The sequence below is a fragment of the Myxocyprinus asiaticus genome, chromosome 32, assembly GCF_019703515.2.
Source record: "Myxocyprinus asiaticus isolate MX2 ecotype Aquarium Trade chromosome 32, UBuf_Myxa_2, whole genome shotgun sequence".
Taxonomy (NCBI): Eukaryota; Metazoa; Chordata; class Actinopteri; order Cypriniformes; family Catostomidae; genus Myxocyprinus; species Myxocyprinus asiaticus.
This window is the reverse complement of record NC_059375.1, coordinates 43627265-43642107: the sequence shown is the minus strand read 5'-3', so window position 1 is coordinate 43642107 and position 14843 is coordinate 43627265. Positions and strand designations below refer to the sequence as shown.

The window sequence follows — 14843 nt, the reverse complement described above, 5'->3', positions numbered from 1 at the left end:
ACAAACACTCACACAAACTCTCACACACAAACACTCACACACTCACACAAACATTCACACACACACTCTCTCTCTCTCACACACACACACACACACACACACACTCACACAAAGACTCACACAGACTCACACACACACACTCACACACACACACACTCACAAACACTCTCACACACACACACTCACACACACCCACACACACCCACACTCACACAAACACACACACACACACACACACACACACACACACACACACACACACACACACACACACAGACTCACACACACACACACACACACACAGACTCACACACACACACGCAGACTCACACACACACACACACACACACACACACACACTCACACACACACACTCACACACAAACACTCACACAAATATTCACACAAACTCTCACACACACACACACGCAGATATGGCACAGCTATGATAAACATTAAACTTAGTCAAACAATCAAAACGTTTGCTGAACACTATGCTACAAGAGTCCAGAATGAATAAAATACCAGATGCAGCCAAAATCTCAGTAATAAGCTGAAATAAATTCAGATTTGGTACATACTCAGGACTTTTAATTATAAACTAGCCTGAAACACACTGGGGACTCTTATATTTAAATTACTGAGACTTGGCTCTGTTGCAATGCACTATAATTAAATATGTACCAAATTAAGCTTTTTTAAATAGCCTATATATTCACCAGATGAGGTTTAATGAGGGATAAGATTTATTTTTATTCACAAGATACTAAGTTGGAGACATGATGTGCACATTTCTGTAGTCACATTTTTCTCTGCATGCCCTCGCTTCAATCTAGAACACTTGATTTATCTAATCTCAGAGATGTTAGAATCCTCCAGCGCTGGCCACAGAGGAACACGGAGGGATAGTAAAAAAAAAATATCTGTAACTACAGGCATATATTTTTGCAGACAACCGATAATTCCAAAAAGCATCGTTCCAAAACGATAATTTCTTTTGGGATTATAAGGTTGATTGAATACCAGCTATGGTGTCTCAGTGATTCTACACACACACACACACACACACACACACACACACACACACACACACACACACACACACACACACACACACTCACATGTGCACACCTACAGAAAGAGTCAAAGAGTCTCCCCCTTCTGTACTAGTTTTGCCAAGCAACTATCAGTATAAAATATGTCCACTTTACAGCTTATTCTGGCCAAGATCCGCCCACTTAAACAAGAAGAGAACTTAGAAACGTGAGTCAAATGTAATTCAACTTTCAGTATGTTTAAAAGTAATAAGTACTTATTATTTCAAAGATCTATGTCAGAAAACAAAACTGATGGCACTAAAATCTTGTCAAATCCAGTGACTAGTTTTACCTAGCCACCTGAGGACATGTACATATAACTTTGTAATAGAGGTCGACCGATAGTGGATTTTGCCGATACCGATAACTAAGGTGGTGGAATAGGCAGATAACCGATTAATCGGCCGATAGTTTTTTTAAAAAATCGATTTATAGAATGATCAAAGAGTTCTTAGTCTTTCCTTACTATGACATCAAGGCTACAAGAGTTAAAAATGAATAAAATCCCAAAAGCAGTCTTTTGAAAAAGTGAGATTTGGTGCATAACGTGGGACTTTTAACTATAAACAAGCCTGAAATACACAGGGGACTTTAAAAAATGGCATATATATATATATATATATATATATATATATATATATATATAATGTATATATAATTTCACAAGATGATAACAATCGGCATAGATTTTTGCAGATAACCGATAGTTCCAGAAAGCAACTATCGGTACCGATATTTCGGTCTACCTCTACTTTGTGTCCCTGTGGACTGGTGCACACTGACTCCTTGACTCCAGCCAATCAAATCACAGCTTGTAATTTCAGCAGCTCTTGTGTGCAACATACATCAGACAGTCAGTGAATGGACTGTACAGATTATCAGTTGAGTTTTAACCTGTTTCCTGTTTTTGCAGTTGCAAAAGATGCAGAATGAGCCAGACAGCCTCCCCCCAACTTTTGGGTCCAAAACGAGCCCGCTCAGCTCCATCAGACCCACTGCAGCTGTTTCTCACTGCGTAGGACTGTGTTTGTCCCCAGCTCAGAACCAGACCCTCAGTCCCAGCAGCTCTCTGAAGAAAGAGACCCTCAGACTGCTCAACCAGCGCATGGTGAGAGTGAAGAACATCTCGGAACATCTCCACAGATCGTCTGATGAGTCCAGTGACAGTATTGACTCTGTTCTAGGCGGTCTCTCTTTCAGTCTGACGGGTTCTTACGCCCAGTTACCCAGCCCTCAGCCCAGCCGGAGCCCTCTTGCACACTGCGCACGGAGACCTCGCCCACAGACCGCCGCTCACATCCTCATCTCCTGCCCTGTCAGCGAGTCGGAGCTCAGTCTAAACGAATCTGAAAGTGAAGCACAACAACATTCAACTTTTAACGAATCTTGCCTCCCCCCCTCTGGTGCTGAATGGAACTGCAGCTGTTCAAAGTTAAGTGATAGACAGCTGTCAATCACTACCTCCACACCCAACAGTGCCAGTAGCAGGAAAGAAACGACCAGCATAACCAGGTCACCACAAGACGTGACCTGTGAGAAAGGCAAACCAGCTCATCGTTCACCCCCAGCGCCACTAAACCAATCGTATGATGTGGAGAGTCCGTCACCCTCTCTGATCAGACCTCAGGTGGTGTCCACACCCTCATCAGGCTCTGTCAGGATGGTCCGACACAGACTACAGCTGGAAGGAGACTCACATGAACAGGTGTGTCATGTTCCAAAATTAAAGGAACAGTTCCCCAAAAAATAAACACCCTCATGTTGTTCGAAACCTGTTTGACTTTCTTTCGTGGCAAACAAAAGGATATATTAAGCAGTATGTTAGTCTCAGTCACCATTCACTTTCATCTTTTCTTATTATATAATGGAAGTAAATGGTGACTGAGACTAACATACTGCTTAATATCTCAATAGAACTTTCTTTTCTTAACTTCACACATGCCAGTGGCAGGTTAATTGAGAAATTGGTCATAAATATTTCTTAACGGCCATGAAACTGTATTATATACACAGTATATTATATTGTATATATAATTTTTTATTAAGTAATATTTCATGTTTAATACAAGTTAAGCTCAGGCAGTATTTTTGGCATTTCCACAAAAAAATATTGTCAACTCATCCCTCCTTTTCTTTAAAAAAAAAGCAAAAATCGAGGTGACAGTGAGTCACTTACAATGGAAGTGAAATTTTGGAGGGCTTAACCCTTTAAGCTCGAATGGGCCCATGAAAAAAAAACATCAAAATATTAATAACTGCAGTCTTGACCAACACAAATTAGGTATCGTTTGAAAGCTTAGAAGCATGTAGACATTATGACCAAAACTGAACGAGTGTTTTGACAATTATGTTGGTGTCGCTTATATGCCATGTTTTTGCTAATAACTTCATGACAACTGAACAGAACATAAAATATCACATAACATTATTTAGAGGAGGTGATTATCTTTCAAACGAGTCCACACACAAGATAATCAGATGTATAGATCATTAGATAATCCACATGAAGCACAATGTTACATATGACCACCAGGAGATGGCGCCAGATACATGACACAGACTCAATGATGACTCAAATGACACAGAATGAAACTCATTCTGTGAAATCTCATTACTAAAATCATGTCTGCATGCTATGCAAACCTTTAGTCATTGTTGTGTTTGCATGTGTAATTAGTTCTTATGTACAATTATTATGTTTTATTTGTTTGGAGAGGCTTTTGGACACATGGAGGCATGTTTGGACACTATGATAAATTATTTTTGTAATGCTATAACTTTTTATTGATTTGTCGTATCAACACACATTTTTTCTCAGATACAGTTGACATGATTAGGAACAAAACAAAAGCTTTTCAGAGCCACCTTATTTACACCCTGAGATATACAGTATAATGTAAAATGAGAAAAATAAGGAAAAAAGCAGTTTCTCAGGCTGAGAGTCTCAGCATGTATCATAATCTATATCATTAAAATAATTGATTTGTGTTTTTGTTTTTTACAATGATACCAAACACTTGACCCTCCTTGTTTTTTTGTTTGTTTTTTGTCGAGTTATAAGCCTTTAATTTTGGGAGGGACGAGTCGAAATTAATTTATGTGGTAATCAACATTATGCCACAAATGCTGTCGATTAAGCTCAACTTGTATTGATCCTGGAATATTACTTTAAAGCTGAAGTTGAATAATCACAGTTTTCAAACAGGGTAGAAAACTCCCTTTGTCTTCTATTGGTTGTACCAAGAGACAGTCCCGCCCCTAAACTCACAGCATTGGTCGAGTCAATTTTTGTGTGTCAAACTGGACGAGCTGTTCTAACACACAGAGGAATGTTTTGATACCGCCATAGAGTTCTAGGTGAAATAAACATATAAACGACTCTCCATGTGATACAAGAGACTTAACATTTTGTGTGTAACAGGAAGTGTCTGTGAAGACGATGAAGGCTTTCTGTCGTCTCAGCGCCGTAGCTCGAGGCTTTCTGACTCGCAGACTCCTGCAAACTTGCAAAATCACACACCTGCGCAAAACTATACAGGTACACACACACACACACACACATTAATGGTGCTCCCTAAACCGGGCAGATTTTGAGTTAAATTGTGTGAATGTTCTTCAGGACTCCAGGGAATTCATCCGCTCATTCCAGACTGAATCCCAGCTGAAGAGAGTCTCTGTATCCCATCAGGATCTGACACTACAACACAGACTCACAGCACAGGTGAAACATATAAACATGAACATCAATTTTTTTGTAGAAAATGCTATAAATGTTTATCAAAATGTTTTAAAAACAACATGAATTTAACAGATGTTGACAGATGATTTTTAACCTCCTGAGACACGAGCGTGACTGCCGTGTGCATTTTCCATTTCCCTTTTTGATTTGTAACTAGTAGCACCTAATAAACAAGCAAAAAAAAATGTTTTTCAACTTTTGAGGGAATAATGTCCCAAAGTCCACGTATGTGGACATCATGTTTATCAGCGCCCTGAAGCGCGAAAAATGAACGGATTTGTTAAAGCAGCATATCAAATGAAACTAGAGACTCTACTCTTTACAACCAAACAGGTTTCAATGAAAAAACGTAAAGAGATTTCTTACCAGAGTCACTTTTGTTAGCCCTGCGTCTGCAGAAGCGCTTTACGGAAATCAACGTCACGCTGTTGTGTCACGTGACTCGGTACGTCATAAGTTTAACCCTTAAATGACAGTCTAGAGTCTTGTGAACAATATTCAGTCGGTTTAAATGAATTTTAATTATGCATTGCGTAAAGCAAAGCCAAAATACAATGTCCACACATGTGGATGCAGGGTCGTATGAGGATAATCTAGATTTTTCAATATTTCTCATTTTTATCACCTCGGACAACCTTGTTTGTCAATAACCTTTTTAACAAAACTAAAATTATTACTATTTTTAAATGGATGAATTGAAGACAAACAAGAAACCTCAAATACAAGAGTGTTTTCATTTGTTTAATATTTACATAATACTTCCCATACTTCCTTTTGGCTCATTTTATAGTTTTGATGAATTTACTATTATTCTAAAAAGGGAAATAGTAATAATAAAAAATGATAGTAGGGCTAGGTAAAAATGTTGATTTTCCGATGCATCGCAATGCATAATAGATGCAATATTTATTGATGGAAAACATGGGATTTAGGCATTTTTTAAAAAGCTAAAATGTGACCAAAAATGAAGATAAAATATAATTTGTAAAATCAATATTTTCATATGTACAAAGTTAGAAAGTCCTTGAATAATTAACAGCATTCTCTGAGAGGGAATCTCTTTCATATGTAAACAAAATGAACATTTTAACTGAAATATTCCCAAATGAATCAGAATGGAATAAAATCGGGAAATCTGTATCAATACCCAGCCTTAATGAATAGGAGTATACAAACTTTTGACTGGTAATGTGTGTTTGCTTTTGTGTGTCTCACAGCTGCGAGCAGCACTGCATGACGTGCATAAAATCTTCTTTGTGTGGCCTTTGAAAAACAGACTGCAATTACTGCAACAGGACAGAGAGATACGCAAAGAAAGACGACTTAGAGAGATGGTACACAACACAAACACTTCCAAATACAAACACAATCTTGTGCAAACACTGACATCATGCTTCCTTCTCAGGAGAAACCCAAGAGTCCTGCAAACACACAGATTCTGTCATCTGCCACACTGAAGACACTTCACAGGAAAACTCACAGGTGAGACTGACACACACATCAGAGGCTCTCTCACTCTCTTCACACATGATGATGATGATGATGATGATTTCTTCCGTTATCAGGCAGGTGAAGAAGATGAAGGTGCTGCCCAAGAGTCCAGCTACGAGGTATAAAAGAATCACATTCACAGCACTGCAAACAGACACTACACTTTTACATTATTTGATGAAAAACTTGGTGCTGTTTTACACACTGATGTTTAATATTTAGTGTTTGGGGTTGGTTTAAATCACTAACCCTAACATGAGCAATAATTAAAGTGACACTTGACGGATGCTCGCTGGTACAAACTCAAGTTTCAAAAGCTGTTTGTGCTTATTTTCCTCTACACTTGCTCATCATTTCAGTTCTACACATCAGCCACCCCTGTGTGTTCCTTTATTAAACATTTGAGCTAATTTGATGTTTTCAGTCACCAATAAGTGTCTAGTATTCTCAGTTATGTTTAACATGTTTTAACACGTTTAAATCCACTCCACAGAATTCTTGTGATTACCCCAATAATCAGCAGAGAAATTGAAATAAAATCTGCAGATTCTGTCTTAATCTGCTCATGAGTCACATTATTCTCTGTGTCTGTAGGATTCTGCAGACCAGTCTCTGTCAGAATGGAGTTTGTTCCTCTCAACAGTTCAAACTACAGTGAGTCCTTTTAAGTGTTCAATTCAGGACTTCACTAAACACCCAAATGTTCTGATCCATCACAGCACATTTATACTAGACTAAACTTAATCTAAATTAAAACAAAAACTAAAGCAAAATTAAACTAAAGCTAAACCAACCTACCAAAAGTAATGTAAAACTAAAGTCAGACTAAAACGAACATAAAATTAACGTTATACTAAAGTAAAGCTAAACAAAAATGTAAAATTAATGTAGTTTACAAAATTAATGTAAAACTAAAACTAATGTTAAACCAAAGTTTAAACTAACGTAAAATTTACAAAATTAAGGTAAAACTAAACTAACACAAAACTAAATTTACAAAATGAATGTAAAACTAAACTAAAATGAACTTAAAATGAGCGTAAAGTTTACAAAATTGACGTAAAACTAAACTCAAATGAATTTAAAATGAAAAGTTTACAAAATGTGCATTAAAGTAAAACTAATGTCAAACAAAAGTAAAACTAAACTAACGTACAATCAACTAAATTAAGGTAAAACTAAACTTCAACAAAACTAAACTTGCAAAATGAATGTAAAACTAAACTGAAACTAAACTAAGGTAAAACTGAAGTAAAACTAACTTTAAATTAAATGTAAAGTTAACAAAATGTGCGTTAGAGTAAAACTAATGTCAAACTAAAGTAAAACTAAACTAACACAAAACTAAACTTACAAAATTACTGTAAAACTAAAGTAAAATGAACTTAAAATGAATGTAAAGTTTATAAAATTGACATAAAACTAAAATAAAACTAAGGTAAAACTGAAGTAAAACTAAACTAAAACTAACTTTAAATTAATGTAAAGTTAACAAAATGTGCATTAAAGTAAAACTAATGTCAAACTAAAGTAAAACTAAACTAACCTACAATCAACTAAATTAAGGTAAAACTAAACTTCAACAAAACTAAACTTACAAAATTAATTGTAAAACTAAACTAAAATGAACTTAAAATGAATGTAAAGTTTACAAAATTGACATAAAACTAAAATAAAACTAAATTAAGGTAAAACTAAACTAAAACTAAACTTACAAAATGAATGTAAAACTAAACTAAAATGAACTTAAAATGAGCGTAAAGTTTACAAAATTGACGTAAAACAAATGAATTTAAAATGTAAAGTTCACAAAATGTGCGTTAAAGTAAAACTAATGTCAAACTAAAGTAAAACTAAACTAACCTACAATCAACTAAATTAAGGTAAAACTAAACTTCAACAAAACTAAACTTACAAAATGAATGTAAAACTAAACTAAAATGAAATTAAAATGAAGTTTACAAAATTGACAAACTAAAATAAAACTAAATTAAGGTAAAACTGAAGTAAAACTAACTTTAAATTAATGTAAAGTTAACTAAATGTGTGTTAAAGTAAAACTAAACAAACAAAACTAAACTAAACTTACAAAATTAATTGGAAAACTACACTAAAATGAACTTAAAATGAATGTAAAGTTTACAAAATTGACATAAAACTAAAATAAAACTAAATTAAGGTAAAACTAAACTAAAACTAAACTTACAAAATGAATGTAAAACTAAACTAAAATGAACTTAAAATGAGCGTAAAGTTTACAAAATTGACATAAAACTAAAATAAAACTAAATTAAGGTAAAACTGAAGTAAAACTAACTTTAAATTAATGTAAAGTTAACTAAATGTGTGTTAAAGTAAAACTAAACAAACAAAACTAAACTTACAAAATGAATGTAAAACTAAACTAAAATGAACTTAAAATGAGCGTAAAGTTTACAAAATTGACGTAAAACTAAAATGAATTTAAAATGTAAAGTTCACAAAATGTGCGTTAAAGTAAAACTAATGTTAAACTAAAGTAAAACTAAACTAACCTACAATCAACTAAATTAAGGTAAAACTAAACTTCAACAAAACTAAACTTACAAAATGAATGTAAAACTAAACTAAAATGAACTTAAAATGAGCGTAAAGTTTACAAAATTGACGTAAAACTAAAATGAATTTAAAATGTAAAGTTCACAAAATGTGCGTTAAAGTAAAACTAATGTTAAACTAAAGTAAAACTAAACTAACCTACAATCAACTAAATTAAGGTAAAACTAAACTTCAACAAAACTAAACTTACAAAATGAATGTAAAACTAAACTAAAATGAACTTAAAATGAATGTAAAGTTTACAAAATTGACATAAAACGAAAATAAAACTAAACTAAAACTAACTTTAAATTAATGTAAAGTTAACTAAATGTGCATTAAAGTAAAACTAATGTCAAACTAAAGTAAAACTAAACTAACCTACAATCAACTAAATTAAGGTAAAACTAAACTTCAACAAAACTAAACTTACAAAATGAAATGGAAAACTAACTAAAACTAACTTTAAATTAATGTAAAGTTAACTAAATGTACGTTAAAGTAAAACTAATGTCAAACTAAAGTAAAGCTGAACTAAAACTAATTTTAAATAAATGTAAAATGAACATAAAACTAAAGTAACTTAAAGTAAAACTCTTCCATCAGAGCTGAACATTGTTCTCGGTGAGCTTTATAAACTCTGTAATCTGCGGAATCTTCTTAACCAAGTACACTGAGATACTGCGCATTACAGGTTTTAATTAGTCATATACCGATATATTGACCAGGGCTGATCATTATCCATTTTCAGAGGATGAGTATCGCCCAATAACTTACCAACACATTTCTGTTTTGTGAATTTTTAGTACATATCGTGTAGAATAAGTGTTTAATTTCATTTAAGCAATTAAATTACTTGATATATATCAGCATTATATAAATATGTTGTTTATGATGACTTCATCTGTCTCACTGCAGGAGTGCATTGAAGAAGAGAGACGAGTGTTCGGGGGTGAGACAGCATTTGGTTAAGAGAAAACATTTGTCCCTGGGATAAACACACACACACACAAACATAAATGCACACGCACGCACGCTTAATGTTAATTCATGTCATGTTCACACTCATGAGTTGTCACATCACTTATCTTTACACTATCAGTGTGAAATAACATTTTTGAAACAAATGCTTCTACTGAGAAAACAACCCTACACATCAGTTTATTGCTTTACAGATATGTGCAATGGTTTAATTACTATGCATCAAATAAAATAATAATCTAGACAGTAAACTTTGATGTTCATGGAGTTTTGGGATGCAGTATTATTACACAAAATAGGATTTAAAATGAATTTTTGTTTCCAAGTTAGTAACTGATATGACTAGGGTTGGGAAATGAAAACCATCTTTTTTAAAGTAGATGCGGAGAGGACACCTTAATTACGTAGTGGCACAGTAACACCACTATTTGTGCCGTACAAAGAAAACAACACAGTCATTTTAGAAATGTAACACTGCTTTATTTCTTTAATATAACACTGAATGGAACATATTTCAGTACCAACACTCACACGTGTGTATCTCTGGGTTTTAGCTATGCATGACCACAGAAGTGCTTACTGTTACAGGTGCAATATATATAATATTAAAATAATAATACTGTTTATACAACTAAACAAAATTCAAATATAACACGTAAAACCGTTTGCATATGGAGCTTGAGGGCTCAGTTATGGCCTTTGTATTCCATTTGTGGCTTTTAGAAACAAATCACAGTTCAGATTATTATTATTTTGTACCACGTTCAGATATAAAATATAAAGCTGCTCTCAGTAACATCATGAACTGATCGTAATACAGCGAAAGCAACAAAAGCACAATCGATCAAACTATACAGTGCAATAAATCCATCGGAAGAGTCTTTGGTATGTTAATGAAGTGTCTGGAAAGGAGTGTGTGTCCTGATTTGTTTAATTTTAGCATTTCTTTATGGTTTAACTTATGCAAAAAAAAAACATTTAACATTTTGGCATGATAAACTGTGCAAATTTAGTCAAAATTAACACTTTAATTCATCAGAGAGAGAGAGAGAGCATCTCTGGAAAAGATTTCATTTGGATGATTGTCAACTTTTATCTTAAGCATAAATTCAATTTTAAAGGGATGTTCTGGGTTCAATACATGTTAAAGGTGAAGCGTGTCATTTTTTTGGATATTAAATACTTTCAACAGTGATTATTTCCTCACTATTTCTTCCAGTTGGTGCTGCAGAAATTACACACTTCAGCTTTAAGCTCTATTAACAGCATTTTGTGGCTTAATGAAAACAAGACAAAAATATGCATATATAATGAACTTAAAATGACAGTTAAAGGGGCAACACACTTTAAATAAGTGTTTTAATTAGAAGTAGACCGATAAATCGGTTATCATTAAAAATCTATGCCAATATACCAACACTCCTGGAAAAAGAAACAATTTGATTTAAAAAAATGTGACTTTCTATAGCTTGGTATTATTTAACATTTTCCAACTTAGTTGGTTTTACTGATTAATCGGTGCCAATAGTTGCTTTTTGGAACTATCGGTTATCGGTAAAAATCTATGCCAATAGTTACAGATAGTTTTTTATTTTTTAATTCTCCGTATTCTGTTGTGGCTGGCGCTGGAGGATTCTAACATTACATGTCCAAGATCGAGGTAGCCCGATAGATCAGTTTTACCGATTAATCGGTGCCGATAGTTGCTTTTTGGAAGTATCGGTTAGCGGTAAAAATCTATGCCAATAGTTACAGATAGTTTTTTTTTTATTTAATTTTTTTTTTTATTTCTCTGTGTTTCATTGTGGCCTGTGCTGGAGGATTCTAACATTACATATCCTAGATCGAGGTAGACTGATAGATTGGTTTTACCGATTAATCGGTGCCGATAGTTGCTTTTTGGAACTATCAGTTATCTGCAAAAATATATGCCGATAGTTTGTTGTATTATTCCTCCATGTTCCTTTGTGGCTGGCAATGGTGGATTCTAACATTACATGTCCGAGATTGAGGTAGACTGATATATCGGTTTTACCGATTAATCGGTGCCGATAGTTGCTTTTTGGAACTATCGGTTATCTGCAAAAATATATGCCGATAGTTTGTTGTATTATTCCTCCATGTTCCTTTGTGGCCGGCAATGGTGGATTCTAACATTACATGTCCGAGATCGAGATAGACTGATATATCGGTTTTACAAATTAATCTGTGATGATAGTTGCTTTTTTGGAACTATCGGTTATCGGCAAAAACTATACCGATTGTTTTTTTTTTTTTATTCCTTCATGATCCTCTGTGGCTGCCGCTATTTTGATTAGATAATCAAGCAATTTAAATTGAAGCGAGGAAATACCAAAAAAATTTTACTATATGGAAACGTGCCCTATCAGCACATTAATTGTGTCTCCAACTTCATATCTTGTGAATAATAATAAACCTTATTCCTAATTAAACCTCAACTGGTGAAATATATAAACTCTTCTTCTGGTAAATCTATAGGCTATAAAAGTTTATTTTGGTAAATTCTTAAATATAGAGCATTGTAGAAGAGCCAAGTCTCCATCATTACAAATTAAGAGCCCCTTGTGTGTTTTGGGCTTGTTTATATTTAAAAGTCCTGCATTATGCACCAAATCTTCATTTTTTTTCTGGTTATTATTGGGATTTTGGTTGAACAATAAACTTAATCTGGGTCTCGTAGCTTCTATGTCTGTGCCCGTTATAGTAAGGAAAGAATTAATTTATTTTTAACATTCTTTAAATAAAACGTGAAAACGAATTGCCAATTTAACGGTTATCGGCCTTTTCCACCACATTAGTTATCGGCATCGGCAAAATCCACTATCGGTTGACCTCTAGTTTTGATAGTACATCAACAAAACGTAAACATTACAGGTGACACTAATTGCTTACTTGGTTATATGCAATATTTTAACTCTAGACATGACCATGTAAAGCTGAACATTTTAATGTGATACATGAAAGATAAAGACTGTTTACATGGAGAAAACTCCAAACAAACAGAAGTTAATCTCAAAGTTTCCAAGAAAAGTAGTCCCACCTGAAAATGAATGATTTAGACACTTTAAAGCTCAGATAATAAAGTGCTTTTACAAAAATGCATGCTTCACATTTCTGCTTTTTGAAGTACTGCAATCATAGTATTTGCTTATTTTTTCTGTGAAACTATTTTCTGTGGTTATCGACATTATGCCACAAATGCTGTTGATAGAGCTGAACTCGCATTAAACCTGGAACATTCCTTTAACTCTCAAACGAGCTCAAGGGAATGTAACTCAAACTTCATAAAGTCAAGTCCGCCATTAAACATGACACTGGAGAAATGTATGAAAATGTAAGAAAGGCGAGCAAATGATGCTTCTCTAAAGGTAAAACAGGGCTGATCAGAGCATTTAACGCAATACAATTGTCATGTTGTTGCCATGCCACTTAAGAGGCACATAACGGAATGTCCCAGTGGAAAGACTGATGAAATCTTGGCCCAAACATCGACAACACAGACAGTAAGGTATAAGAGTCGTACACAGAGCTTTAGATAAAATAAAACTTCACACAAACATAACGCAGATTGTCCTGTCTGCTGTCATCCTTCAGCTGGAACACATTTCTAAAAAATTGTCCCATCTCATTAAGAACTTGTGACTTGTGCTTATACACACATACATTATTATGAATTATACACAGCTTGTTTTAACCTCTACGCATCTCTCCTTCAAAGTAACAGTGCACACAACTGTAAGAAAATCATCAGGCATTGATTACAGTTTGTGTTTGTAATGTGTTCAAAATGCACCATAAAAGCAATTAAAGTTGGGCACAAGAACCCTGTGACGAGGAGGAGGGTGTGGCCGGGCCGTGAGGACATACGCCCAGCGCTGAATTGCCCTACTCAACCGGGAGGGGGATAAAGACGAGTCGGAGGCGCCAGTTCGAGAGAGAGAGAGACACACACGGCCGCTGTGTGTCTGTGTGTTTTATGTTATGTTTCATTGATTTATGTCATTAAAGTTATGTTGACTGTTCTGCCGGTTCCCGCCGCCTCCTTGCCCATCTTAAGAACCCCGTTACATACCCAAATAACAAAAACACATTATTGTTTACTTAAGAGTGTGCTAAAATGGGGCTTCCTTTTGATTGTTGTTTGTTACAGTGGAAATTTGGTGGTAACTCGCAGTTTGCATCAACATTTCACACAATAAAGCATGTGACAATTTGTCGAATTTTAGTTAAAAATGCACATTTGAATACTGAATTGGTGCACTTGGATTTTGAATGTGTGCAAAGCACAAAAGATGACCTAGAGGCCATTCAGAAAGATTGCATTCTCACGATAAAAATAGCTAGACGGAGCGCAGTGAAAATAATTATGCTTGTTAAAGGTTTAAAAGGAATATTCCAGATTCATTAGATGTTCTAGATGCAAAATATGCTCAATCGACAGCATTTGTGGCATAATGCTGATTACCACAAAAAAAGTATCCATCTCGTCCCTCTTTTTCTTTAAAAAAAAAAAAAAAAAAGAAGTGGAAATCTGTGTTCCAGTGAGACACAATGGAAGTGAATGGGGAAATATTTTTTAGGGTTTAAAGACAGAAATGTGATGCTTATAATTTTATAAAGCACTTCCATTAATTCTTCTGTTAAAACTTGTGTTATTTGAGCTGTAAAGCTGTTTAAATCAACATTTTTATGGTCATTTTAGGGTTTACGGTGTTACATCGTCATGGCAACGAAGTTGTATAACGACATAACTTTACACAGATGTGGTTAGTTAGTGATTTTATCACACTGAAATCATATTAACACACATATTGTTTACGTCTTGTGTCTATACTTTTGAAACAGTGAGTATTTTAACCTTGTGCGACTCTGCGTACACATGCGTGGACGTTGTTTTTTGGCTTCACTATATGCAATGCATAATTTAATTTAATCCG

The 14843-nt window shown here is 34.3% G+C and overlaps 1 protein-coding gene across 1 annotated transcript in view; it reads left to right on the top strand.

The window, feature by feature from the left end:
- LOC127423522 (centriolar coiled-coil protein of 110 kDa) overlaps window positions 1–10160 on the top strand; it is an 11215-nt gene extending 1055 nt beyond the window's left edge. The window contains exons 3-10 of the mRNA XM_051667905.1: window positions 2011–2802; window positions 4519–4635; window positions 4717–4818; window positions 6054–6170; window positions 6242–6318; window positions 6402–6446; window positions 6922–6981; window positions 9823–10160. Of these exons, the coding sequence (XP_051523865.1) occupies window positions 2011–2802; window positions 4519–4635; window positions 4717–4818; window positions 6054–6170; window positions 6242–6318; window positions 6402–6446; window positions 6922–6981; window positions 9823–9901 (1389 nt within the window). The 3' untranslated portion in view covers window positions 9902–10160. The remainder of the gene's footprint in view (window positions 1–2010; window positions 2803–4518; window positions 4636–4716; window positions 4819–6053; window positions 6171–6241; window positions 6319–6401; window positions 6447–6921; window positions 6982–9822) is intronic.
- Window positions 10161–14843: the final 4683 nt, after the last annotated feature.